Genomic DNA, 24939 nt, shown 5'->3' with positions numbered 1-24939 from the left:
TTTCTTTCCGTGTTGCAGCACTTGCCGCACCACCAATCATGTGCCGGTAGCTAAGGAAAAAAATCTGGAATCTCGATTATATGTAGATATGCTAGCATATCCTAGCAATGTGGAACACGGGTAGATAAATGCCCGCTGATCCTCAAACGCTGGCGGGTTTCAAGTACGAGACCATCTGGCGCGCTGCAGGGATATCAAAGTTTGCCGCGTCAGTCCTCTCAACACGTCTGCGGCCGCTCTAGTCCGTAGGGGAAAACAGGACACCTCTAGCTCAGAGGTGACACCGAGCTCAGGCCACATACCATGCAAATACATGAAAACCGGCACGGGACCAGAACCACGTACTAAAATCACGGACAGTAAGGTGAGGGAACGCGCCGTATCTGTTTTCAAATGACGTTTCAAAGACTCTGAATGGTAGCTGCGGATTTCAGTGTATCTTCTGGCTGAGCAAACTATACTTCTAGTCCCTCTTGTGGATTCTGTACGTCAGAGGCAAGCAAAGCAAAATCAAACCAGCGACCCGTCCACAGAGCGGATGAATCTCACTTCATGAAGAACTTCGCTTGTGGATAAAACCAACTTACCTCATAAGCTTGGGGGCTGGTCAGGCATCTCGCGATGGGCCCGCAGCAGGCGGGGAGCGTGGTGGTGAGGGGAGGCCCGCTGTGCGTCAGCAGAGGCTTCAGGTAGCTGTGCTGGTTAAGGAAGAGCCGGGTTCCGTTCTTCACAAATTCAAAAGAGCCACCCCTTTGATCACTACCGCCCTCGCTGCGTACCTGCCACTTCGGAGGAGAGCAAAGGGCTTTCACTTATGTCGCTCATTTTGTCACCGTGTTATACGCCCGTGAGATAGCCAAGGGAGAGTTTGTGATGACCTCTGTTTCACAGAAATGGAAAGCGAGGCTCAGAGAAATCAGTGATCTGCCTGAAGTCACACAATGAAGCAAAGGGAAGGACCAATACACAAACCCAGACGGGCTTGATTCCAAGTGCCATTTCCACGGCGTCCTAGTGCCTTTCTGATTTTACTAAAGCCAAACGGAAGACAAAATCACTCTCGATTTAGCACCAAAGGAGATATGGAAGAAAGTAGAGTGGTAAGAGGAGAAAAAAGATGAAATATTCGGTTGCAGAATATAGTGACAAAAATGGTTTTAATCATTTACTGTGAGTTCAGCTGGCCTCTCGAATGAGTTGAAACTTAGTATCAAAGGAAATTCAATTCTAAAAACGTTTAAAAAATGATGTATCGTTGAGTTCCTCTATCATAGACCCTCATTTCAGTATTCATTCATCTTCAAAAACTAAAAACAGACATGGTAACGTATGTGATACTCAGAAGAAAACAAGAGGGAATCATAAGAAAAAGTAGAGAGAATGGGAGAAAGACACATACACATATACATTAAAAATGAGGAATAGTCTGGGCACCTGGGCAGCTCAGTCAGTTAGGCCATCTGACTCTTGACTTCGGCTCAGGTCATGATCTCAGAGTTTGTGAGATCAAGCCCCACATGGGGCTCTGCACTGACAGCATAGAGCCTGCCTGGGATTCTTTCTCTCCCTCTCTCTCTCTGCCCCTCCCTTGATCATCCTCTCTCTCAAAATAAAGAAATAAAAATTTTAAACATGAGGAATAGTCCTGTATCTATTAAAGAAATTAACAACCTTCTCAGACAAAACACTCCAGGCCCAGGTGACCTCACCGGTAAAATCTTCCCAGCATTGAAAGGAAAAAAACCCCACCAATCCTCCAGAAAATAGAAAAAGAGAAAAATTCTACCCCCTTCATTTTGTTAAACCAACATGTTATCTTGTTAACGATACCTGACAGGGGCATTATGACAAAACAACAACAACAACAACAACAACAACAACAAAACAAAAAAACCCCACAAGCCAGTCAGTATCACTCATGAAAACAGACACAAAAATCAGACACAAAATATTAGTAAACTAAATCCAATGGTACATACATAGGATAACATATCATGACCAAGTGAGATTTGTTCCAGCAATGCAAGACTGGTTTAATATTCAAACAATCAGTGGGGCGCCTGAGTGGCTCAGTCAGTTGGGCATCGACTTTGGCTCAGGTCAGGATCTCACAGTTTGTGGGTTCGAGCCCCACATCAGAATCTGTGCTGACACCTCAGAGCCTGGAGCCTGCTTCTTATTCTGTGTCTCCCTCTCTCTCTGCCCCTCCCTACTAATGCTCTATCTGTCTGCCTGTCTCTCTCAAAAATGAATAAACATTAAAAAAAAAACCACAATCAGTGAAAATCAGCACAAAGGCAGATTAAAGAAGAAAAAACAAATACATGATCATCTCATTTGATGCAGAAAACTCATCTGATAATATTCAATACCTGTTCATGATAAAAACTCTTGGCAAACTAGAAATAGAAGGGGATATTCTTAACTTGACAAAGGCTATCTCAAAAACCTACAGCTAATATCATACTTAATGGTGAAATATTGAAAATTTTCTTCCTGAGGTCAGGAATAAGACAAAATGTCCACTTATATTCAACCTTGTACTGGAAAGGTCCAGCCAGTGTAGTAAGATGTAAAAAAAGAAAATATAAGGAATTAGAAAAGAAAAAAAAAATAGATAAGACACTATTATTCACTTGATTTTATGAACAGTAAATCAAAAAGAATCTATAAACTCTTCAATAATAAGTGAACTTAACAAGATTGCTGGATACAAAGTCAACATATAAAAATCCCAATTACATATCTACATATTAAGAGTAAATGAGTAGAAAATAAAGTACCATTTGCAATAGCATCAAATACTTAGGGGTAACAAATATAATGAAAGATGTGCAAGACTTGGCACTTAAAACTATAAAACATTAATGAGAGAAATTAAAGATCTAAAGAAATGGAGGGATATACTGTGTTCATGGATTCGAAACTCAATACTGTTAAGATGTCAGTTCTCTCCAAATTCATCTACTGATTTAATACAAACGCCAAAGAATTGCCAGCAGGTTTTCTTGGTAAGTGTGTGTGTGTCTGTGTGTGTGTGTGTGTGTGTGTGTGTGTGTGTGTATGGAAAGTGGCAAGCTGTTTCTAAAATTTAGATGAAACTGCAGTGAGCCTAAAATAGCCAAGGCAATACTAAGGAATAACAAACCTGTAGGCTTTCCCTTATTGGACAGCAAGATTTATTACAAAGTGTAATAACTAATAGAGTGTGGTATTAATGTGAAAAAACGACAAATAGAAAAGAAAGTCCAGAGGCAGACCTCCACTTATATGGCCAAGTGGTTTACAACAAAGGCTCCAGTGCAACTAAGAAGGTTAAGGACAGCATTTTCAATAAATGGTGCTGGGTCAACTGAATTCTTATATGGGAGAAAAGTAGGTCTTGACCCATACCTCACACCATACACAAAAATTGACTTGTGGCGGATCGAAGACTTAAATGTGACAGCTAAGATAATCACACTTTTAGAAGAAAACATAGGACCTTGGGATATAAAAGATTTATCAAGACATGAAAGCACTAACCAAAAGAAAAGAGTAATAAAGTAAACCTCATTAAAATGAAGAATTTCTGTCCCTCACAACATAGGATGAAGAAAATGAAAAGGTGAGCTACAGACTGGGAGAAGATACTCATCGTGTGTATAATCAACACAGAACCCAATTCAGTAACGCAGAAAGAACTACAAGCTAATAAGGAAAAGATAAGATGCCTCAAATAATGGGCAAAAGAACTAAACACACCCTGCTTCATAAAAAAAAAAAATGACATCCAAGTAGCCAACAAATATATGAAGGGATGCCTGGCCTCACTGGCCGTCAGAGAACTGCAAATTAAACCACATATGGTAGCACTACACACCCACTGAAATGGCTAACATTTAAAAGGTGGATTAAAGATTGAGTTTTGGTGGAGGTGTGGGACAACTGGCACTCCCTTAAGTCACTGGTGGGAGTGTCAATCAGTTTACAGCCACTCTGGAAAACTGGCTGCCAGGATCGAGTCCGGCTCAACAATACACTTGCCCTAAATTTTTCTCCTGGGTATACACTCAACAGAAATGAGTGCTGGTGTTCACCAAAGGATGCATACATAGATGTTTACCTTTGTTTGTAATAGCCCAAACTGGGAAATGACTCAGATGTTTATCAACAGTGGAATGGCTGGAGGAAGAACAAAACAAAACAAAACAAAACAAAACAAAACAAAACAAAACAAAACAAAAAACAACCCTGTAGTATATTCACACTGTGGAACACCACATAGCAATGAACAAGAACGAATTACTGGCACAGGCAACAATATTGATAAATTACACGTTGTTAAGTGAAAAGAAGCAAGACATAAAATAATATGTAATATAGGATTTCATTTAATTGAAGATGAAAACCCATGTTGCTAGAAATCAGAAGAGTGGCTGCCCTTTGAGGGGGGCAGGGAAGGCAATATTGACACTAAGGGAACACAGGCCAGCTTCTGGGATGCTGGAGATCTTCTATATATCTTTAATTTTTTTTTAAGTTTATTTATGTGAGAGAGAGAGACAGCACGTGATCACAAGCAGGAAAGGGGTAGAGAGAGAGGGATAGAGAGAATCTCAAGCAGGCTCTATGCTGTCAGCACGGAAGCCCAATGCAATGCTCAAACCCATGAGCTGTGAGATCATGACCTGAGCCAAAACTAAGAGTTGGGCATTTAACCAACTGAGGGCCACCCAGGTGCCCCTATATCTTCAGATGGGTAGCAAGCACACAGGCATATACATAGGTCACAAGCTTAAGATTTGGATATATTATTTAAGGTATATATATCTCCATTACAACAAATAATCTGGCTATACAATGGAACTGAGATCTAGAGTGTGAATGATTAATTTTACTAGGGCACTAGGTATGAAAATTACTGGGTCTTAGTCCAGTAGTGCTTAAAAGGGTAGTACTGAGTCAAATCTTGGTGTTTACTTCTGTAAGAATACACAGAAAAATAAACTATCATTCTACACTTTCTCTACATTAGGATTGTTTTATACATATATTATGCAGAAAATGTATAAAACATTTTATTCAGGAAATATTAAACAATTTTTGTTAAATTAGAGGGATGAAAGAGCCCCAAGAGATATGGGAGTGGCTTATACCCAAAATGCTGAAAATGGAGCCAAAAGTAATGACATAATCATTAAACAATTTTAAAGAGCCAGGATCTCCTACTGGGAGTCTTAATACAACAGATAGGATTGCATTCTTGTTTCCATATACTAATTTAATTTTGAGTACTTGCAAAAAGTGATTATAAAAATCCAGCCAACAGAATATAGTAAGTAGTAGCTTCTAACGAAAAGTGCCAAGTGCATTTTTCTTTAAGTTTATTTATTTATAAGATGGGGGGCAGAGAGGGGGCGGGGAGGGAGAATCCCAAGCAGGCTCCACACTGTCAGCACGGAGTCTGACACGGGACTCAAATTCACGAACTGTAAGATCATGACCTGATCCGAAACTGAGCCAGACACTTAACCAACTGAGCCATCCAGGACCCCCCAACTGCAGTTTTCCCAAATATTCAAGGCTTTCATCACAAAGTCAAAAGCAAGGGAAAAGTTTTTACATGGTTGTCCCAAATTGCCTTCAGTAGAACATGAGCCAGGTTTTGATTCATTTACTAATAAGCTTCAGCTTGAAAGAACTCCGTGGTTTTTTTCTTTTTCTAGTTCAATTTTCAAGTAAGAAATTAATTTTAATAAATAGTAAGAGATAAAATATTTTTTGAAAGGCATGATTTAAACAGGTCATAGGACGTAACACAACCCAAAGCAGAGGTATGAAGAAGACGACTATGATAGGAGAAGAAAGACATTTGGCAAACAGGGAAACACTGGCACCCTTAGTGGAGAGGAGAATCTTCCAGTCTTCTGAAAGGTCAGAGAAAACAGGCCTGTCCCTGACTACTGAGGTATCTAGTATTTCTGTGTTTTCCATCTCATCCGCATGCTTTTCCCTAAGGCAGCCTTTCCTCTTTGACCCTAGAGCAAGTGCACTGACAAGGACCAACAAACACCTTTTGCAAGATTCACTAAATTAGGTAAAAGACCATGACTGCTCAATAAGTAAACCAATATATGGGACAGAGTCTATCGTAAGGGCTCCTGAGTCCCCCCTCTCACAGCCAGCCTCTGCACTAACCAGTCCCTACTGGTTTCGTGGGTTTTCAGGGCAATGCATTTGTGTGGGTTTCCTTTAATAGCTTTCTCCATCTGCTCCACTGAAGGGGAAAGGGAAGCCCAAACGTGGGTTTTGTATTCCACTTCTGGAAGGGAAGAGTCACAACAGTTGTTCCATTAAATTGTAGCTGGCCACGTTCACATTACCATTTTTCCTCCTCAGTTAAGGATACTTATGATCAAAGTTGTACCATATCCGGAAAAGCCAGGCGCTCTCTGCTTTGGTGGTTCTTCTTTCATTTTCCGGAATGCCCTGCAAACAGATAATAAAGAAATCAATCCATACACCAAGATAAAAGACACATTTATTTAGAGTCATTTCTTTGTAGACTTGGAAATATAGCCTACTTCATAGAAGATACTCTCTATCATGGGTAACATCAGAAATTTACTAGCTTGCATATTGCAGCTTTGGAATATGAAATGGAAATGTTTTTCTCAACACCTCTATTACTCAAGGCTGCCTGCTGATTTAGGAGTCTACTGTCATTTAAAAAAATCAATGTGGAATAATTCATCCCTAAATCTGAAAGACTTACACCCACAATGTGAATTGCATCTTAAGTAGAAAACATCACATCGACATCCCTATCTTTGGGAGTTGTTATGGGTCCCAAAAGTAACTGGCATTTTCAAAGGTGCTACTATGTTCTGAGAACACTAGCAAAATAAAGTAGAAAAAAACCCATGGTAGGCCTGACTGGCTAGAAGAGAAAACTAACACAGCAAGCGGGCCTCTTCTAAAATAGCTTCCAAAAACAAACTGGATCCTTATTCGTAATGTGGTACAGTCAGCAGCGGGGCAGTTAGGTGATCTGGTTCATCTCAGCTCTGACATGGACTAAGCTGGACAAGTCCCTTCCCCTCTGAGGGCCTGGATTTCTTCACGTACACGGCGTGAGGCTTAGAGAATCTCAAAAGCCCTCTGCAGCATGGATGTTCCATGGTTCCATGATATGTGAAGAACACAGTTTAGATTCTGGGTTTTGGTCCTTTCCTGTCCTTCCTGGTCTTCAAACTAAATAAATCTTCCTCTCAGCATGTACCAAAACATACACAATGCAAGAATCTTGGAGTACAGGTGTACTTCCTTTCACACCAGTACACAGAGGTTTGCGTGCCTCTGCGTTTCCAAGGGCAGTTAATCTACAAATCTCATGACCCCTTCAGTACAGAAACACCTGGACACCGACCCCCACACACTCCATACTTACTATCATGTTCCTCTCTGCTTCCCAGTGGACACTCGAAACACTGACTAAACCATATAACCAACCAAGACATCCACAAGGTTTTGAGGGCGAGGGAAAAATGGTATTTTTTCTGTATGTCCCAGCTGGGACTCACCTACCTGGCATTCTCTGTCCATTTCTATTTGTCCTCTGTGGTGACTGAGGTGACACAGCGGGTGAAGACTTATGTGGATCATGACAAAGCATTTGTCTGGTGAGCCGTGTGATATTTTATTCTTGTTTGGACACAGGGGTGGAGGCACTGGGGAGCTACTACCTCTTAGACACCACTCCAATCAGCGCAGCATCATGGGGATTTATCCAGCCTTGTTTGTGCAAGTATTTCAAGCCCACGAAACTACACTTGTATGGTTCTGACCACAAAAGAGGCGAGTACTTACTGTGTTACATACATACTCATCATTCAACAGCTGACAAAATTAGCATCAAGGAAATGAATCTGAGAAATGTATTTTTTGGGGGAACTGCACCCTGAAGACAAATAGACCACGGCTCGTTTCAGACCAGAAAAAGAATGTATTTTAAAAGAGATGCTTTCTACCTTTAAAAATTTAATTTCTGTGATTTCCCATCTAATGTCTTAGGACAGAGTCATGTATTCAGTGGTGCTCAGAGACCCTTATAAAGTAGATGGGGGGGACGCCTGGGTGGCTCAGTCAGTTGAGTGTCCGACTCTTGATTTTGGTTTAGGTCATGATCTCACAGTTTCATGAGGTCAAGCCCCGAGTTGGGCTCTGCACTAACCCTGCAGAGCCTGCTTGGGATATTCTCTCTCTCTCTCTCTCTCTCTCTCTCTCTCTCTCTCTCTCTCTCTCCACCCCTCCCCTGCTCATGCTCTCTCTCAAAATAAATAAACTTAAAAAAGTTATTTTTTAAAAAGCAGATAGAAAAGACCAGAAAAGGATGGTCAGTCTCAGGCTCAGGTTCAGAGGAACAAATGAGAAATGGACACGTAGGATTAAGCAAGGTTGAGGCCCAGGGCAAGGAAGTGCATTCTCCTGAACAGTCAGGGAAGACTGGTTGAAGACTGCAAAGCTTCCAGGCAGTTCTCAAGGGCAGCTGCTGGTCATCCAATTGGAAAGTTACACAGGAAGAGCAGCTGGAGTGAGGCTGACATCAGAGACAAGCCTTCATGCTCAAACCAGAGTGGAAAAAGGCTCCCTGTGCCAGAGCAGTCACTTGAAAACCCAGGAGTGCTTAAGGGACTGTTCCCCTTCGTGGCCAAAGCCCAGGCTGGCCCACAGATATGAGAGCTGTCACCCTTGATAACCACATGTTGTCTAAAATTTGGTTTTGTCTCTATCAAGCAGTGAGAAAAGCCAGGAATGATGTCAGTTAAAAGCTGGTACAAACAGGACAGGATCTAAATAATAGTGGCGTGAAGTCTAGAGTAGACCATTGTCTTTCCAAACGGCTGCACGTTCGACAAAAATGCTAGAGACAACACAAAAGCATATTTACCAAATGTTCTTGGTCGGAATCGACACCAACCCTAAAGGAGAAACACAAAAGGCAAATGAGATCTTGAGGCCAAGTCAAGGTCTATTCACATACGAACAGTGTCAGGCAGCTACTTTTCCTAACACGCGAGCTGCGGAATGGTTAACATTTTCTTGCTTCTCTCTGGTTGTTGATGTCGATTTTTGGCCCCTGCCACTTTCCTTAGCAACAGCTTGGATCCTGAGGCAGGCAGGGTCTACTAATGATTCCCTTCCTGCAGTCCCACTGACCAGTTTCCGAAAAATAACATTCTCGGCCCCGAATGGAAGTGCACTAGAAGCAGAGTCGGGGAAAGCAGCGCCGCCCTGACTGCCGAATGGGAACCGCTGGCTAGTTCCAAACATAAGGCAGGCACAATGCAGTTCCAGGAGGGAGCTGCGTGTTGTCGGACCTCTCAGCTCTCATGGCAACATTCTGTTATGATGACTGAAGAGAGGGCCCGGTTACAGTTTTTTTTTCATAGGCTAATGGACAGACATTAGCCTCGGTTCTTCATAATTATCTTTTATGTGCTTAAAATTCCTGCTTTCCGTAACCCAGGGAACAGCTTCATTATGAAGCTCTCTTTGATTCCCCTCTCTCCCCTTTCTATCCCAACTGCTCGGGCTCAGGCCTCATTCTGACTCATGGGGTCGGAGGCAGTTGGCCGAAAGGCTGTCCAGCTTCCAGGCTGTCCCCTAGAGTCAGGTGTCTAAAGCATGGAACTCACTGGGTCCTTCCCTTGGCAAAAGACTCTGAGAGTGGCTTACAAGCGACAGGGCCAAGTCTAAAGCCCCTTGGGCGGCTTTGAAGATGCTACAAACTAGCGACCCCTGCCACTCCGACCTAGCTCTCCACTCTCCTTTCTCCTCATTCTCCTCTACATATCCTCTATCAGCCATTCCCACCCCCTTCTCTCCCTGGCCCCTGTCCTCTCCCAAGCCTCCATGCCTTTGCTCAGGCCATCCCCTCTAACTGAAACACGTGGCCCTTCATGTGTTCCCGACAACTTTTTCTAATTCCGAACGAATCGTTCTATAACCCCTGCAGGGGGAATCATTCTTTCCTCCATGCTTCTACAGCACTTTCTAGATTCCTCTATTAGAACACTTAGCACAGCAGAGTATAATTATTTACCTGTCAGTCTCCCCAAATAGACTGTGAGCTCCTTGAGGGTAAAGGCCATGTCTCAATTCATCTCTGTATCCCCAGAGTCTAGCACAGTACCTGATACACAATAGGTGCTCAAATGTTTATCGATTAAGGTCACTACTATAGACAACACAGAAAAAACAGCAGTGTGAGAAGCTGTAGCAGGAGCATCTCAGAATACAAACACACCGAAGGGAGGAAAATGATGCAAGACCTCATCTGGAAGGCAAGCGAATCACGGTCAAGTACTTGAAAACGGACAGCCATGACCAGATTCATAATTCAAAGAAAGGCTCAGTTCTTCTGTGTTAAATGGCCAGAAGCTGTTTAATACCTTCTCAGCCATATTAAACTCTGGACCCATTTGTGTACATAAAGTGACATCTAGTGGTCTTGGAGATAGCACATTTGTAACACTCAGAATGTTACTAGAAGCCAGGTCAGTGTAATAAACATTTACGGAGCATTTATTATCTGCCAGGCACTGTGCTAGGCACAGGGCATAGACACGAATGAGACACAGCCCCTTCCCTCAAGGAGCTCACAGACTAGTGGGGGCTACAGAAACAACTAGAGCGCAATCCCCCAGGGGCTCTGCAATCAAGGAGAGCTGGGCTCCAGTTTGGCCTCGGCCCCTTTCTAGCTGTGTGAACTTGGGGTTATGCAGTCCAATGAACTCCAAGTTTATCACCTGGAAAATGGGGATAATATCCACCACTTAGAGTTGATGCAAGGATTAAATGAGAAAATGTATCTAAAGGTTTTAAAGGTATCTGATGCATCACTTCATCCTCACTAAACAGCAGCTCGTACAGCACTTCTGTCATCACGAGGCCGACCCAAATAAGCGTTGTCATAGAGATACCCGCGGGAAGCACACGGAAGGAAGAGTGGCTCCGTTGGAAGAGGGCAAAGGGAGGAGGCCTCTGAGCTGTGCTATTTCCTGGGGGTGAAGGAGAATTCCAGGCAGAGGAAACAGTAGGAGCAAAGGCTCGGAGACAGAGGACTGCCAAGTGTGTGCGGGAAATGACAAGGAGCCAAGTGTGACTGTCACAAACTACCTGAAAGGACACAGGGATAAGCTGGCTGGCTGGCTTCAGCTCACTGAGGACCCTTTGTCCGCACAACAGCTGGAGTGATCCTTTCACACCGTAAAACAGATCATGTCACTCCCTTGCTTTAAAATCCTACACGATTTCCAACCGGATTTAAAAATCCAAACTCCTCACCATGTCCTACAAGACCAAATAGCAGGGTTTCCCAAACTACGGCCCAGAGGCCACATCTGGTATGCCTCCTGTTTGCTGGGAACGCAGCCATCACAACTGATTTACATATTATCTATGGCTGCTTTCACACTAGGGCTGAGTAGTGGAGACAGAGACCATATGGGCTGTAAAGCCTAGAATATTTACTATCTGGCCCTTTACAGGACATGTTTGCCAACTCCTGCCCCTGTAGGGTCTTGCCCACCTCATTTCCTACCTACCCATCAATCACTATTTCCAGCTATGTGGGCTTTTTTTCTGTTCATTATACAGGCAAAGTTTGTCCTGCCTCAGGGCCTTTGCACTTGCTTTCCCCACTGCCTGGACCACTCTTCTTCCCGCTCACTGTTTAACTCTCAATGTCCTGTCATTCAGGTAGACTGAGCTCAAATGGAACCTGAGAGACCTTAGCTTATCTCTGTGTATAAAGTTCACTCTATCCCCAGTCACTATCACAGTACTGTGTTTGTCGTCACAGTATTTAATACCATCTAAATTGTTTTCTTCATTTATTCATTTACTAGCTTATTGTCTGTCTTTTCCCGCTGAAGTATAGATTCCATGAGACCAGGGACTTTTTCTATCTTATTGCTACCACTATATCCCTCCTTCCAGAGCAGGGTCTTTTAACCTTTGCATTACTGATATTTCAGCCCAGATGACTGTTTGTTGTGGGGTGCTGCTCTGTGCACTACCAGACATTAAGGGGTATCCTTAGCCTATGCCGACGAGATGCCAGGAGCAGCCTCCTCTCTTGGGATTGTGACAATCGAAAATGTCTCTAGACATTGCCAAATGCCTGCCCTCCCCCCACCTGAGAACCACTAAGAGTCTAAAACAGTGCCTGGCACATGGTTGGTATCCATTGGTATTAATCACATGAATGAATAAAAGGTACATTTGAAATGTTGTGCTAGGAACTTTACAGACATTAGCTCACTGAATCCTTACAACAACCCTGGAGGAGGCAGGTACCATCACACACACGTTACAAATGAGGAAACAGAGGCTCACAAAGGTTAAAGAACTTGCCCAAGATCATAGAATTGGTGAATGAAGGAGCAAGAACCCAGAGTCAGATCTAAGCCTGCATGAATCTTAAACTTTAAAGACTTATCAGCATCCTCAAAATTGCACTAGAAACATTTCAGGGGAGGGAAAAGAAACGTAAAATCCAGCCTCTGCTCACAAAGAGGTCATAAAACCCCAAAACAACAATAAAAAGAACTAATCTAAGACTGTAAGGCAATGTATATAATTAAGTGCCAAACTATGCTACGGGACAGGCAAGATGGGCCAAGGCACTTGCAGAGCTGGTGAGACTGATTCAACTCTATGAGAAGGGTGTTTTTCTTGGAGGGGGGGGGTAAGCATGGGTAATTTTGTGTGGATGTCAGTCAGGAAAGAGAACTGAGACTCTACTGGACAGCATTATTTTTCATAAATTATCTTATATTTAATTTTGTTCTTCTCAGTAGAATAAGGAAAAATCTTCACCTACAAGCTCTTAAGAAAGGAGTTTAATCCTTCTGAAATTTAACACCCTCATTTCTCAATGCAGCACAGTCCACGAGAAAGGTGAGACTGGAGGCTTCTTTGTCTGCTACTTCATTCTCTGTATGACCTTGAACAGCTTAGAAACTTCTAAAGCCGCTATTTCCTCACTTGCAAAATGGAGGTATTGTGATAAGATAAATAGGTGAAATGCACTTAGCACAATGCCCAGCACATAGCAGGTGCTCAACAAATGCCAGGGCTTCCCTGAAGTCATGATCAGAATTATAAGAACATTATTTTCGATTATATGCCATAATAGCACAGAAATTGGAAGAAAGGAGTTTGAATAGCAAAGAGAAATAAAGACAAAAATAACAACATTCAAAGTGTGATTTAGGGCTGGCTGGTCTTTAGAATGTTTAAGAGAAAGGCATAACAACATGAAAAGATGCTCAACATCACTCCTCATCAGGGAAATACAAATCAAAACCACACTGACATATCACCTCACACCAGTCAGAGTGGCTAAAATGAACAAATCAGGAGACTATAGATGCTGGCGAGGATGTGGAGAAACGGGAACCCTCTTGCCCTGTTGGTGGGAATGCAAACTGGTGCAGCCGCTCTGAAAACAGTGTGGAGGTTCCTCAAAAAATTAAAAATAGACCTACCCTATGACCCAGCAATAGCACTGCTAGGAATTTACCCAAGGGATACAGGAGTGCTGAGGCATAGGGGCACCTGTACCCCAATGTTTAGAGCAGCACTTTCAACAAGAGCCAAATTATGGAAAGAGCCTAAATGTCCATCAACGGACGAATGGATAAAGAAACTGTGGTTTATATACACAATGGAATACTACATGGCAATGAGAAAGAATGAAATCTGGCCTTTTGTAGCAACATGGATGGAACTGGAGAGTGTTATGCTGAGTGAAATAAGTCAGTCAGAGAAAGACAGATACCATATGTTTTCACTCTTATGTGGATCCTGAGAAACTTAACAGAAGACCATGGGGGAGGGGAAGGAAAAAAAAAAGTTAGAGAGGGAGGGAGCCAAACCATAAGAGACTCTTAAAAACTGAGAATAGGGGCGCCTGGGTGGCTCAGTCAGTTAAGCATCCGACTTCGGCTCACATCATGATCTCACGGTCTGTGAGTTCGAGCCCTGTCAGGCTCTGTGCTGACAGCTCAGAGCCTGGAGCCTGTTTCAGATTCTGTGTCTCCCTCTGTCTCTGACCTTCCCCCGTTCATACTCTGTATCTGTCTCAAAAATAAATAAATGATAAAAAAAATTTTTTTAAAAAGCCTGAGAATAAACAGGGTTGATGGTGGGGGGGGGGGAGGGGAAAGTGGGTGATGGGCATTGAGGAGGGCACCTGTTGGGATGAGCACTGGGTGTTGTATGGAAACCAATTTGACAATAAATTTCATATTAAAAAAATAACATAAAATAAAATAAAAAAGAGAAAGGCATAATAGAATGAAAAACATGGAGAAGAGATTTTATAAAATGTGAAGTGCTGTTTTCTCTAATGAACCCTACATGTTCTAGAGGCTCAGTAGAGGGTCTATAAAGTTTCAGCCAAACACAGAACTAAAATCTACAAAAGCTTTAGCAACACAGGCTGCTGTATCCATGGAAACAATGCAGAACTCTTGAGATACAGGGAGCTTTCCAACTGAATACATTAATGAGTATGCATTTAACACTTCACAATCTTGGCCTTGGATTGTCAGGTTAGCAACAGTGGTGATCATAAAGTTGAGAAAGAAAGATAATGTCTAGGACTGATTAGGGTTGGGACAAACTGGATTGTCTCACAGGCTGCAGATAAGAAGAAACAGTTTTGATTTGATCGGGTGATATGGGTCAAAAGCCTTAAATATATGCATATCCTTTGATTAAGCAACTCCACTCCTAGGAATGGATCCTGAGGAAATGATCAAACAAATGCACATTGGTGTATGCGTTTATGAACGTTCACACTGTTAATGGTAATACTAATAGCAAATCCTCAAATGTTAATGCTACTAGAAAAATCTTAGAAACAATGCAAAAGTCCAAAGACAGGGATTTGTTTAAATAGCTTATGATGTATGCAGCCATTAAATTATGATGTAAATATATTTACTGACATAAATGTCCATGCTAGATTACAGTTAAAAATCACTTTACAAGAATCCCTGTAGCGTTGCCCCTTTTTGGTTAAAAAATATATATACATAATGCCCAGCAAGAGATCTTGGAAGGACATCCCTCGAAGTGTGAACAACTTTCTTTTGCCCATTTCCCATTTTCTCTGTACTACGTTGTATACTTTTTTAAAGGAAAGAAATAAAACCTCATACATTCGTCAAAGCTTAGAATTTTCTCCTAATTAAAAGAAAAAACCCCCCGAGTGATCATTTAACTGCAAATGAGGTCCCCAGGCGCTACCTACCTTATATGCAAGCATGACAGCATGGCAGTTGTGCCACCGCCAAATACCCATACAGTAAAAAACACAATCAGAAGCGTGGTGCTGAACATCATCTGGCGTGCGTAAGTTGCAGTATCCCGAATGGCCAAAGCAAATGCCATTGCGCCACGGAGGCCTAGAAGGGAACGGAAGAGGTCTTTTCCTTCGATAACTCATTACCAACGCGAGCTTCATAAATTCAGAGAAATAAAGCACATTCTGAGAACTCAGAAGCACATGAACAACTACATGAACATACGAAGCATACACAGATAAAGAGAATTAGTAGATGATACTGACATGCCCTGACCTTTTAATAATAATTAACATTTTATTTTTATTTTTTTTTTTTAAATTTTTTTTTCAACGTTTATTTATTTTTGGGACAGAGAGAGACAGAGCATGAACGGGGGAGGGGCAGAGAGAGAGGGAGACACAGAATCGGAAGCAGGCTCCAGGCTCTGAGCCATCAGCCCAGAGCCCGACGCGGGGCTCGAACTCAGGGACCGCGAGATCGTGACCTGGCTGAAGTCGGACGCTTAACCGACTGCGCCACCCGGGCGCCCCAACATTTTATTTTTAAGTTCACATATACTAAAATCTACTCTTTTCTGGTGTACAGCCCCCTGCGCTTTGATGAGGCATCAAAGTGTGTGGCCACGACCACGACTAAGACACAGTACAGTGTCGTCGCCCTCACCACCCCCCTCCCCGAATTCCTTGGGGCCACACAGTTTTAGCCCAACCTCTCTGTCACCCTGCCAAACCCCTGCCAACCCGCGAGCTATTTCTCCATCACTACGCTTTTGTCTTTTTTGAGAATGTAACCTTTTGAGACTGGCTTTTTTCACGCTGCACGATGCCCTGAGGGTTCGTCCATGTTGTGCTTATCCACAGTTGGGTGTTTCAGTGCTGAGGAGCACTCCGTGGCCTCACGGACATCCTACAGTTTGCCTATTCATTCACCCACTGGGCTATTTCCAGATTTTGGCAATTGTGAATACAGCTGTCGTAAATACATAACAGGTTTTTGTGTGAAAATACATTAATCTTTATCTTCTCCACTACATGTGCTGTATTTCTGAACCAGGAATTTGAAACCAGAAAAACATTCTCACAGAAGGGAATCGGACACTATAAAAAGAATTTTCTATTGGAGGTTGCGACTTCCACATTTCAGGGAGTCTCATCTTACTAGCACATCATTTCCATTTAAAATCAAGTTGGCATATGCGTGGTGAGTGGCTTCTTGGAGTAGGCTAAGAGAGGGAAAGTTACAACTTACCAGCAAACATCATCATGTGCTGAAAATTTGATCCAATCTTACTTCTTCTACCCAAATTAAGTAAGAGGGACAAGGGGTAAATATTAGCAGCTCTTCCCAAGAAAATAGCAACCTAAAATTAATAGGTTAAGGCAAATTTCTTTTTTACCATTAATGCTATTTAGACTACACATTCAAGACGGTGAAAGACCATCTTCAGAAGTTCGGTCTCCAATGGTGGGAGCCAGGTTTCTCACTATTGGAATCGGAGTTCACAGATCAGTCAAGAGGAGGCGGCCAGGATGATGCACGTGATAACGGATTAGAGTTGGAGACTTCAGTATGAACTTATGTTTAGCTTAACAGACATACGGATGGTTACATATGTATTTATAGATATACGCACATATAGCAGCTAGCATATACATACATATTCCCTCCCTGTGTCAGCTGAGAGGGCCTAGAAGCCAGGATACCTCAATGGCACTGAATACACTACAGCCCAGATCCTGATATCTAATACCATTCCCCAATAAGAGGAGCCAGGGATCCTTCGAAAAATGGCTGATTCAAGGCTAGCGCAGAAAATATACAGGAAGAGTCTGAAGCATCTTCCCTAGGAAGTAAGGAAGTGTTCAAGGGGTGCCTGGGTGGCTCAGTCGGTTAAGCATCCGACTATTGATCTCAGCTCAGGGCTTGATCTCAGGGTTGTGAGTTCAAGCCCTGTGTTGGGCTCCACGCTGAGTGTGAGGCCTACTTAAAAAATAAAAAACAAAAAACACACAAAACTTCGGGGCCCCTGGGTGGCTCAGTCGGTTAAGCATCCGACTCTTGGTTTCAGCTCAGGTCAGGATCTCATAGTTTGTGGGTTCGAGCCCTGCACTGTGCTCTATGCTGACAGTTCAGAGCTTGCTTGGGATTCTCTCTCTCTCCCTCTCTCTCTGCCCCTCTCCTGCTCATGTGCTGTCTCTCAAAATAAATAAACTTAAAAAAATTCAAAGCACATAACGATGGTGGTAAGGGGACAAAGGGACAAAGTACCCACTGAAAGAGTTCCAAATGGCCAAAGCAGGAACAGTTTGGGCAACAAAATTTTAGAAAGTAGTAATGTATCATGACCCAAAGTATAAAATAAATATCATTGAGTCCATCCTGATATAAATGACAAGAAAACAATAAATGGAGGGGGACAGATAAATACCCCATGGAAAGAACTCCTTGAGGAGATGGACTCCATCTAAGCGGTACGATATAGAAAGGGGGAAAATGAGTAACTTTACAGTGGAGTGGCCTGACCAACACTATCTCAATCAAGTGATTAAGGCTGATGCCAACATTATTAACATGCCTGCAAGTATGTACCTTTGATACAATGCGAGGAGAATGGCACCTTACCTCTGTGACTTCCTCCCAAAGAATGCACAACCCCAGGCTAATCACGGGGAAGATGTCAGACAAATTCTGGTTGGGACACGCCCTGCAAAACATTTTACTGGTAGCCCCTCAAAACTATCAAGGATCATCAAAAACAAGTTTGCAAAACCGTCACGGTCGACCAGAACTTAACAAAGCATGACAACTAAATGAAATGCGGCATCGTGGATGGGATTTTGGACAAGGAAAAGGCCATGAGGGAAAAATTCTGAGAGCCTGAATAAAGTATGAGCTTCAGGTGATGATAATGTGTCAATATTGGTTCACGAACTGTGACAAGTGCACCATGCTAATGTGAGATGTTAATAACAGGGGAACCTGGGCATGGGGTATATGAGAGCTTTCTGTATTATGCTCACAATTTTTCTGTAAATCTAAAACTAGAGTACAAAGACCATTAAAAATAGCGATTCCGTGGGGTGCCTGGGTGGCTCAGTCAGTTAAGCATCTGACTCCTGGTTTTGGCTCAGGTCATGAGCTCATGGTTTCATGGGTTTGAGCCTGATTGGGATTCTCTCTCTCCCTATCTGCCTCTCCCCCACTTGTGCAGTGTCTGTCTGTCTGTCTCTCTCTCTCTCAAAAATAAATAAACTTAAAAAATAAAAAATAGTGATTCCTTGAAAAAAGAAAACACAAAATAACATGTGGGCCAACATGGCAGTGACTGCTAGTTTTATCCCCAATATCTATCTTTCCCTTCCTCTCTAGGAGGAGACACTCCTCACTTCCGCCTCCAATTTTCATCTGTGTACACGGGCACCTAGATAAAGAATGTAATTCCCAGCCTCTCTTGTAGGTAAGTGTAACCCAATGGATGTTAAAGTGGAAATGATGTGTACCTATCCTGGGTCACGTCCTTAAAAAGAATCGGCAGACACAGGGCTGAGCCACCTTGGCCCCTAAGAGAAAGGGCATTCCCCAAGGATGGTTGCAAGGAGGCTGAACGGGTCCCTGATGACTTTGTGAGGTAGAGCTGCCACACCAGTTCACACTTTTACATGAGAAAGAAAGAAACCTCTACCTTGCTTCAACCTGGGTTAATTTGGGTCACTGTCACATAAAACCAAACCTACATCCGAACTAACATAGCCAGCAAGAGGACAACTCTCTCCCGGTAAAAGTCAATGTTCATGGTAGGCGTTTGTACCGAGGAACCGGAATTCCTAACAGACTCAGAAACCTATGGAGAATATTTAGCCTCGTTTCTGGAGATATACTTCTGGATCAAGCCACTTGACTGCTCAAAAAATTCTCAAAGACTGGCAGGATAGGAAGTTATACTGGTCTCATGGGAGTCTTCCAGCTAGGGTTCTTCTCTTATTTATAGGGTTTTCTCTTTTTTTGCCTGAAGTTCGTTCCCAGAAAACGAAAACACTCCAGAATGGCATTTCAGTAAGACCTCACTTTCACAGACATGCTGCTTAAAGTCTTAATTTAAAAAATATTTCTGCTAATCTGTTTTTTTAAATTTTTTTCTAATGTTTATTTATTTTTGAGACAGAGAGAGACAGAGCATGAACGGGGGAGGGGCAGAGAGAGAGGGAGACACAGAACCTGAAGCGGGCTCCAGGCTCTGAGCTGTCAGCACAGAGCCCGACGCAGGGCTCGAACTCACGGACCGTGAGATCATGACCTGAGCCGAAGTCGGACGCTTAACCGATTGAGCCACCCAGGCGCCCCTCTGCTAATCTCTTTGGCAGAAACTTCATTCTGAAGTTTTTAAAACTATTTCTTTTGGAAACCACTAATGCAAACATCTCACCCCCAACCACACTCTCTGCTTCCATGTTTGTTTATCTATCCCACTCGGATGGTTCCCCCACCTCCCTGGGACCTCCCACGCAAAGAGTTCTCAACTCTTCCCTCAAACAACCAGTCCAGCCCTCTCTCCTCTTTGCTTCCATTCTCAGCCACATCTTATTAACACTCTTCCCGGGGCGCCCGGGTGGCTCAGCTGGTTAAGTGTCTCGACTCTTGATTCCGGCACAGGTCATGATCTCACAGTTTGTGAGATGGAGCCCTGAGTCGGGCTACATGCTGACAGCACGGAGCCTGCTTGGGATTCTCTCTCTCCCTCTCCCCCACTCACGCTCTCTTTCTCTCTCAAAATAAAAAAAAAAAAAAATAAGCTTAAGAAAAAGAAATTAAAAAATAACACTCTTCCCTATACCCTGGATTCATCTGCCCCTCTCTGGGATTTCACTGTAGTCACTGGACTAGACCCCAAACCTGCAAGGACCCATCTCAGTCTTCTTCATGCTGCCAGCCAAGTACTCCTGGACACAATAGTACAACAGGGCAGACTGATTCCACTGTCAGTTACCTCTTCCTCAAACCCAAATGGGTCCTTAATACCGCTCAGCAATCCCACAGCATTTCTTTGGTCAATTCACTTGCTCACTCGCTCCCCCACTCTCTACAACTATTTCCAAATCTCCTCCAAACTCCTATTACCTGTGGAAGACAGCCTCCAAGATGGCTCCCAATGATCCCTGCCTCCTAGTACTCGCCCCTCTGTGTAGTCCCTGCTCACACTGTATCAGCGTCCATCTGTGTGACCAATAGGTGGAAGGGATGATGGTCACTTCCTAGATTAGGTTATAAAAGACACTCTGGCTTCCATCCTGACGCTCTCCCTCTGGGGGAAGCTATGTTGTAAGCTGTCCCATGGAGAAGTCCCTGGAGAAAAACTTAGGCCACATAACAGCCATATGAGTGAGCCTGGGGAGGATCCCCCACCCTCGGTCAAGTCCTGAGAGAGTGCAGTTCCAGCCCAGAGCGAGACAGTAACCTCGCAAGAGATCTTTGTGCCAGAACCCAGCTAGGCTGCTCCCGGATTCCTGACCCTCAGAAACTGTGTGAGGTAATACATATTTGTTGTTTTAAGCTGCTAAATTTTAGGCTAATTTGTTCTACAACAGAAAACGGATAGGCCACCTGCTCCTACCTCCTTCTCAGCAGGTGCTCCCGCCTCCTACTCCACAGATAAAAATAGAAGCCAGCAGACAGGAATGCCATCTTACTTGTGTACGGCAGCCATCTTTACACGCCCTGTCCTCTCCTGGGACAACAGTGGAGCTGTGCCTCCTCCCTCTGGAGGCCAACCCCTCTCCACATGTGTTAGATTCCATTTTCACCTGCTTTCTCCTGAGGCTGGCACTCGCTTTCATGGACTCAGCTTTTCCATTCCGACTGCTGTTTAAAGACAGGGACAGAGACTAAGACAGAAGAAAGCAGCCTCCGTCGGCCTTTCACCCTCCTGCGACCACTGCCTTAGGGAGCAGAGCGCAAACTCTTCCCCAGGACCCACTCTTTCTCTCTCCCCTTCAATGACAGAGGACAGTTGTATTCTGGGGGACTGGCGGGATGGGCGGGGACTTCCTTCTGTCATTTTGACCTGTATTATCTGTGCACTCAACAACAACGAAGAGAGAATGGAATACAGAATAGGAACAAGAGTCGAAATCCTTATTCGTTTTGCTCAGAGGAAAATTTCATATATTTAAATGTATTCTTATCAACCACCCCTCCAGAAAACAAGCGCAAGCCTCAAGTGAAAACAAGTTTTCAAAATAGAACACATAACAAAGGATACAAATGCACCTACTACAAATGTCGGGTTAAAGACATGGTTCTGGAAGGTGAACAGTGTCAGTCCCATGTAGGAGAAGATGAAATTCTCTGCCAAGAAATTGAGAAGCTCAAACAACTGAAACGAAATTTTAAAAGGTTAGTCCAGTAAGTGCATTAAGTTACATCATTTGCAAACACGACTATCACTAAGATAATGAAGCAGGCCCTTCCCCTAGGTAAAGCCCACGTACATCCCCAAAATATGTGCTTCAGAGGGGAACAAACGTAGACAGGACATTTCTGGTCCCACGGAGAAAGCCAGGAATGTCGCCTCTGCACGTCCCTCCGTTGGCTTCCTTTGCCCAATCGCCATGTTCAGTCATTCTCCTCTTCCTTCTCCAAACCTTGTGAAGTGTTCTCTGGGCATGTTCCTTGCCATCCCTGCCACTGCCTTAGTCTGTCTTTCTGGCTTTCATCACCGCCCGCCCCTACTGCTGCAAAGGGCCCCTGACTGTGTCCCTGACGCCCCCATCCTGCACCCTCACCCAGGGGGTCTCTCTCAGCATGGCAGTTCGAAGACCCTTCCCTCCTTTCGGCTGGAACATCTAGTTCAAATGCTCTTCTCTTGGCATTGAACACTTCATGACAAGTCTTGTATCACCTCCTCGTGTGATTTCACTTTTGACGTGGGTCTTAGCCCTCATTTAGGGACCAGGGGCTTACGCGTTATAGCCACATGCTCTGTCCCCTCCCCTGCTGCCTGCCCACCCCCACCACTTCACACCACTGCCTGTCAAGTGTTACTGACACGATAGGGATTCAAGATTTGCCGACCGAATGAATTCCAGGCCCTCTGTAATCCACATCCCTCGGTCCAGCAGAGTTATCTACCACTGCTCTTGAACGTGAGCCCTCTGGCCCACTAAACAGGGTAGTGGTTAAGTAACAACATGGGCCCGGGGGTCAAAATGCCTTGGCTCGAATCCTGCTTTTCCCACTAGCTGGCTGTGTAGCTCCGGGCAAGTTAACCTTTCTAAACCGGAGTTGCCTCATTCTTGAAAAATGGGAATTAAAAATGGAAATAAGTAAGTATATATTTAATTTACTTTAAATGACTTAATATACTATTATTATTAGTTACTCATTTGCTTAATTATCAAGCTAAACTTTTTTAGTTTAATAGCTAAGACAGTTTTTATCATGCGCCTGGTACTATGCTTGCGACTTTTACAAGCATTATCTTGTTTTAATCTCACAACTCCGTGAGCTAGGTATTATGATTATCCTCATTTTGAAGATAATAAAACTGAAGCACAGAGAAGTGATGTAACTTGCCCCCGTCACACAGCCAGCAAGTACTGGAACCAGGATTTGGAACAACACAGAATCTCTGTTTTAATCCACGACACCAAGGGTTGGCAAACTTTTCCTGGGAAGGACCAAAGAGAAAGTAAATATTTGAGGCTTTGCAGGCCACACGGTCCCTGTCACAGTCACTCAATTCTGCCAATGAAGCACAAAAGCAGCCACGGACTACATGTTAAAAAAAAAAAAAAAGGGTGTGTCAGTGTGCCCAGAAAACTACTAGTGGACACCGAAATCTGGATTTCATATCATTGTCATGTGTCACAAAATCTTCTTCTTCTTTCGATCTGTTTCCAACCACTGGAGAAATGTAAACATCATCCTCAGCTCACAGACCTTACAGGCAGGTCTGGTCATTGACTGCCAACCCCCGGGGCCACACTTCGCTGCTTCCATTCGCTAACGTTACCCACTTCTCTGATAGTTTTCCCGCCTCTTCAGGCCTCAAACCCTCTCTCCACTTCTCTGACCTCTTGTAGGACATATCATCTGAAACATAGAATCTAGAAGTTCTATTAATCTGGGATTTTTTTTTACTGCTATACAAGCTTCATATCACCAATAAGACTGGAAACTCCTGCCTTGTTGCTTCTGAATTCCCCACCTCATTGTCTAGAAAAAATGCCAAATACCCCAGCTGATTTTCTTCTCTACACTTAATGAAGTGAATGAATTTGTAAAAGGGATTTGTAGCCCCAGTGTATATGCTTGGGGAAGAAAAGTCTAATCTCTCGAGGAGTTAGAAAAAAGCACAGGTTCATATGCTACATTTCTGGCTCCAGAAGAAAGAAAAAAAGAATTAGGGCATTTGCTCCTGCTTTATCAGAGGAGTCCTTTCCCGGGTAATCTCACTGTGTTCTAATCATTTGGGAAAACGGAAAGCTTGGATTTCTCGATATAACCATAATCGGGCATGTTTCTATTCCAGACATTACGTATTGTTCATCCACTCGTTCCATACGCTTCGTAAGACTAGAAAACCCTACGTCTATTTCCTTTAGAACTCCCTTCAGGTACCCTGCACAACTGATCATTCAGTACCATGGGAAACCCAAGCACTGGTGTAGCTGACGTTCCTGGAAACACAGCGGCTGTGAAGTGCCTGAAAGGAAGTCGATCTTCTCTTCTCTGGGGCACCCGGCAGCAGACCCAGTCGGATCAGAAATGAACCTTATTTCTATCACCCGGAGGTACTTCTAGTCAGACCTGAACGAACTTCCAAAACGTTCCTCTTAGGAAAACAAGGAAAGGAAGCTAACTGATCGCTGGAGCCACGATACTAATGGCCCCTCGCTTTTGTGCTGAACTATCTCTACCCTAAGAGCTGCCACCCTTCAACCCCCATCGATTTCCAGAGTCAAAGTGAGAGAAGCTGAAATGAATAGGCACTGTTTGGAACAAACAAAAGATGATTTTTCTTAAAAAAAAAAAAAAAAAAAAAAGACTTCTGCTTTGCTGCAAGGAGGAAAAGTTTATTCACAAACTAAAGTTTGTCTTACCTGTTTAGTTCTATGCTGAGACTCTGTGGACAGATTATTGTACGTGTAATGGGCCTGTGTGATGCCGCAGAACAACACTGCAACCACACCTATAAAGACAACAAGTTCCAAGTTCACATCAAAGGAGAATTCACACAAGATCATATGCTCAGTGGTGGAATTTCCAGTTGTCACTTACTTTGTTAAGAGGAACCACTTCCGTTAAAAATCTTTTCTTTTTATGCCATGAAGTAACTGCGTAAATCCCAACCCTAACGAGTTTGTTCCAATACTAGAAGCTCTGCCCATAGGTAGAAAAAAAAAAAAATGACTGCTAAAGTCACTCCCTGTGAACGTTTACAATGAAAAGGGGCAAGGACCCTACCTGTGAAACCCCACGCTTCAGCCAAGAGGAAAGTACTCCAGGACATCAAGAAGAACAAGCCTGTCTCCAACAAATGGAACTCCCGTAATTTGGTGAACTTTGTCACGTAAGA

General features: G+C 43.4%; 1 protein-coding gene across 5 annotated transcripts in view; it reads right to left on the bottom strand.

Moving 5' to 3' along the window:
* Nucleotides 1-24939, bottom strand: part of SLC9A6 (solute carrier family 9 member A6) — a 63473-nt gene that overhangs the window by 6125 nt on the left and 32409 nt on the right. For 4 of the 5 annotated variants that reach the window (XM_040468605.1, XM_040468604.1, XM_040468601.1 and 1 more), the window contains 9 exons: nt 24828-24933; nt 24464-24552; nt 21622-21735; nt 16614-16725; nt 15311-15464; nt 10088-10177; nt 8933-8963; nt 6392-6471; nt 588-693 (listed from right to left, as the gene is read on the bottom strand). In XM_040468605.1, the coding sequence (XP_040324539.1) occupies nt 588-693; nt 6392-6471; nt 8933-8963; nt 10088-10177; nt 15311-15464; nt 16614-16725; nt 21622-21735; nt 24464-24552; nt 24828-24933 (882 nt within the window). The remainder of the gene's footprint in view (nt 1-587; nt 694-6391; nt 6472-8932; nt 8964-10087; nt 10178-15310; nt 15465-16613; nt 16726-21621; nt 21736-24463; nt 24553-24827; nt 24934-24939) is intronic. The other variant, XM_040468602.1, reaches the window with a different exon arrangement.

Source organism: Herpailurus yagouaroundi, unplaced genomic scaffold (assembly GCF_014898765.1).
Source record: "Herpailurus yagouaroundi ecotype Mexico unplaced genomic scaffold, PumYag 67702, whole genome shotgun sequence".
Taxonomy (NCBI): domain Eukaryota; kingdom Metazoa; phylum Chordata; class Mammalia; order Carnivora; family Felidae; genus Herpailurus; species Herpailurus yagouaroundi.
The sequence above is the reverse complement of the archived record's forward strand: the minus strand, read 5'-3'. Positions and strand labels throughout refer to the sequence as shown.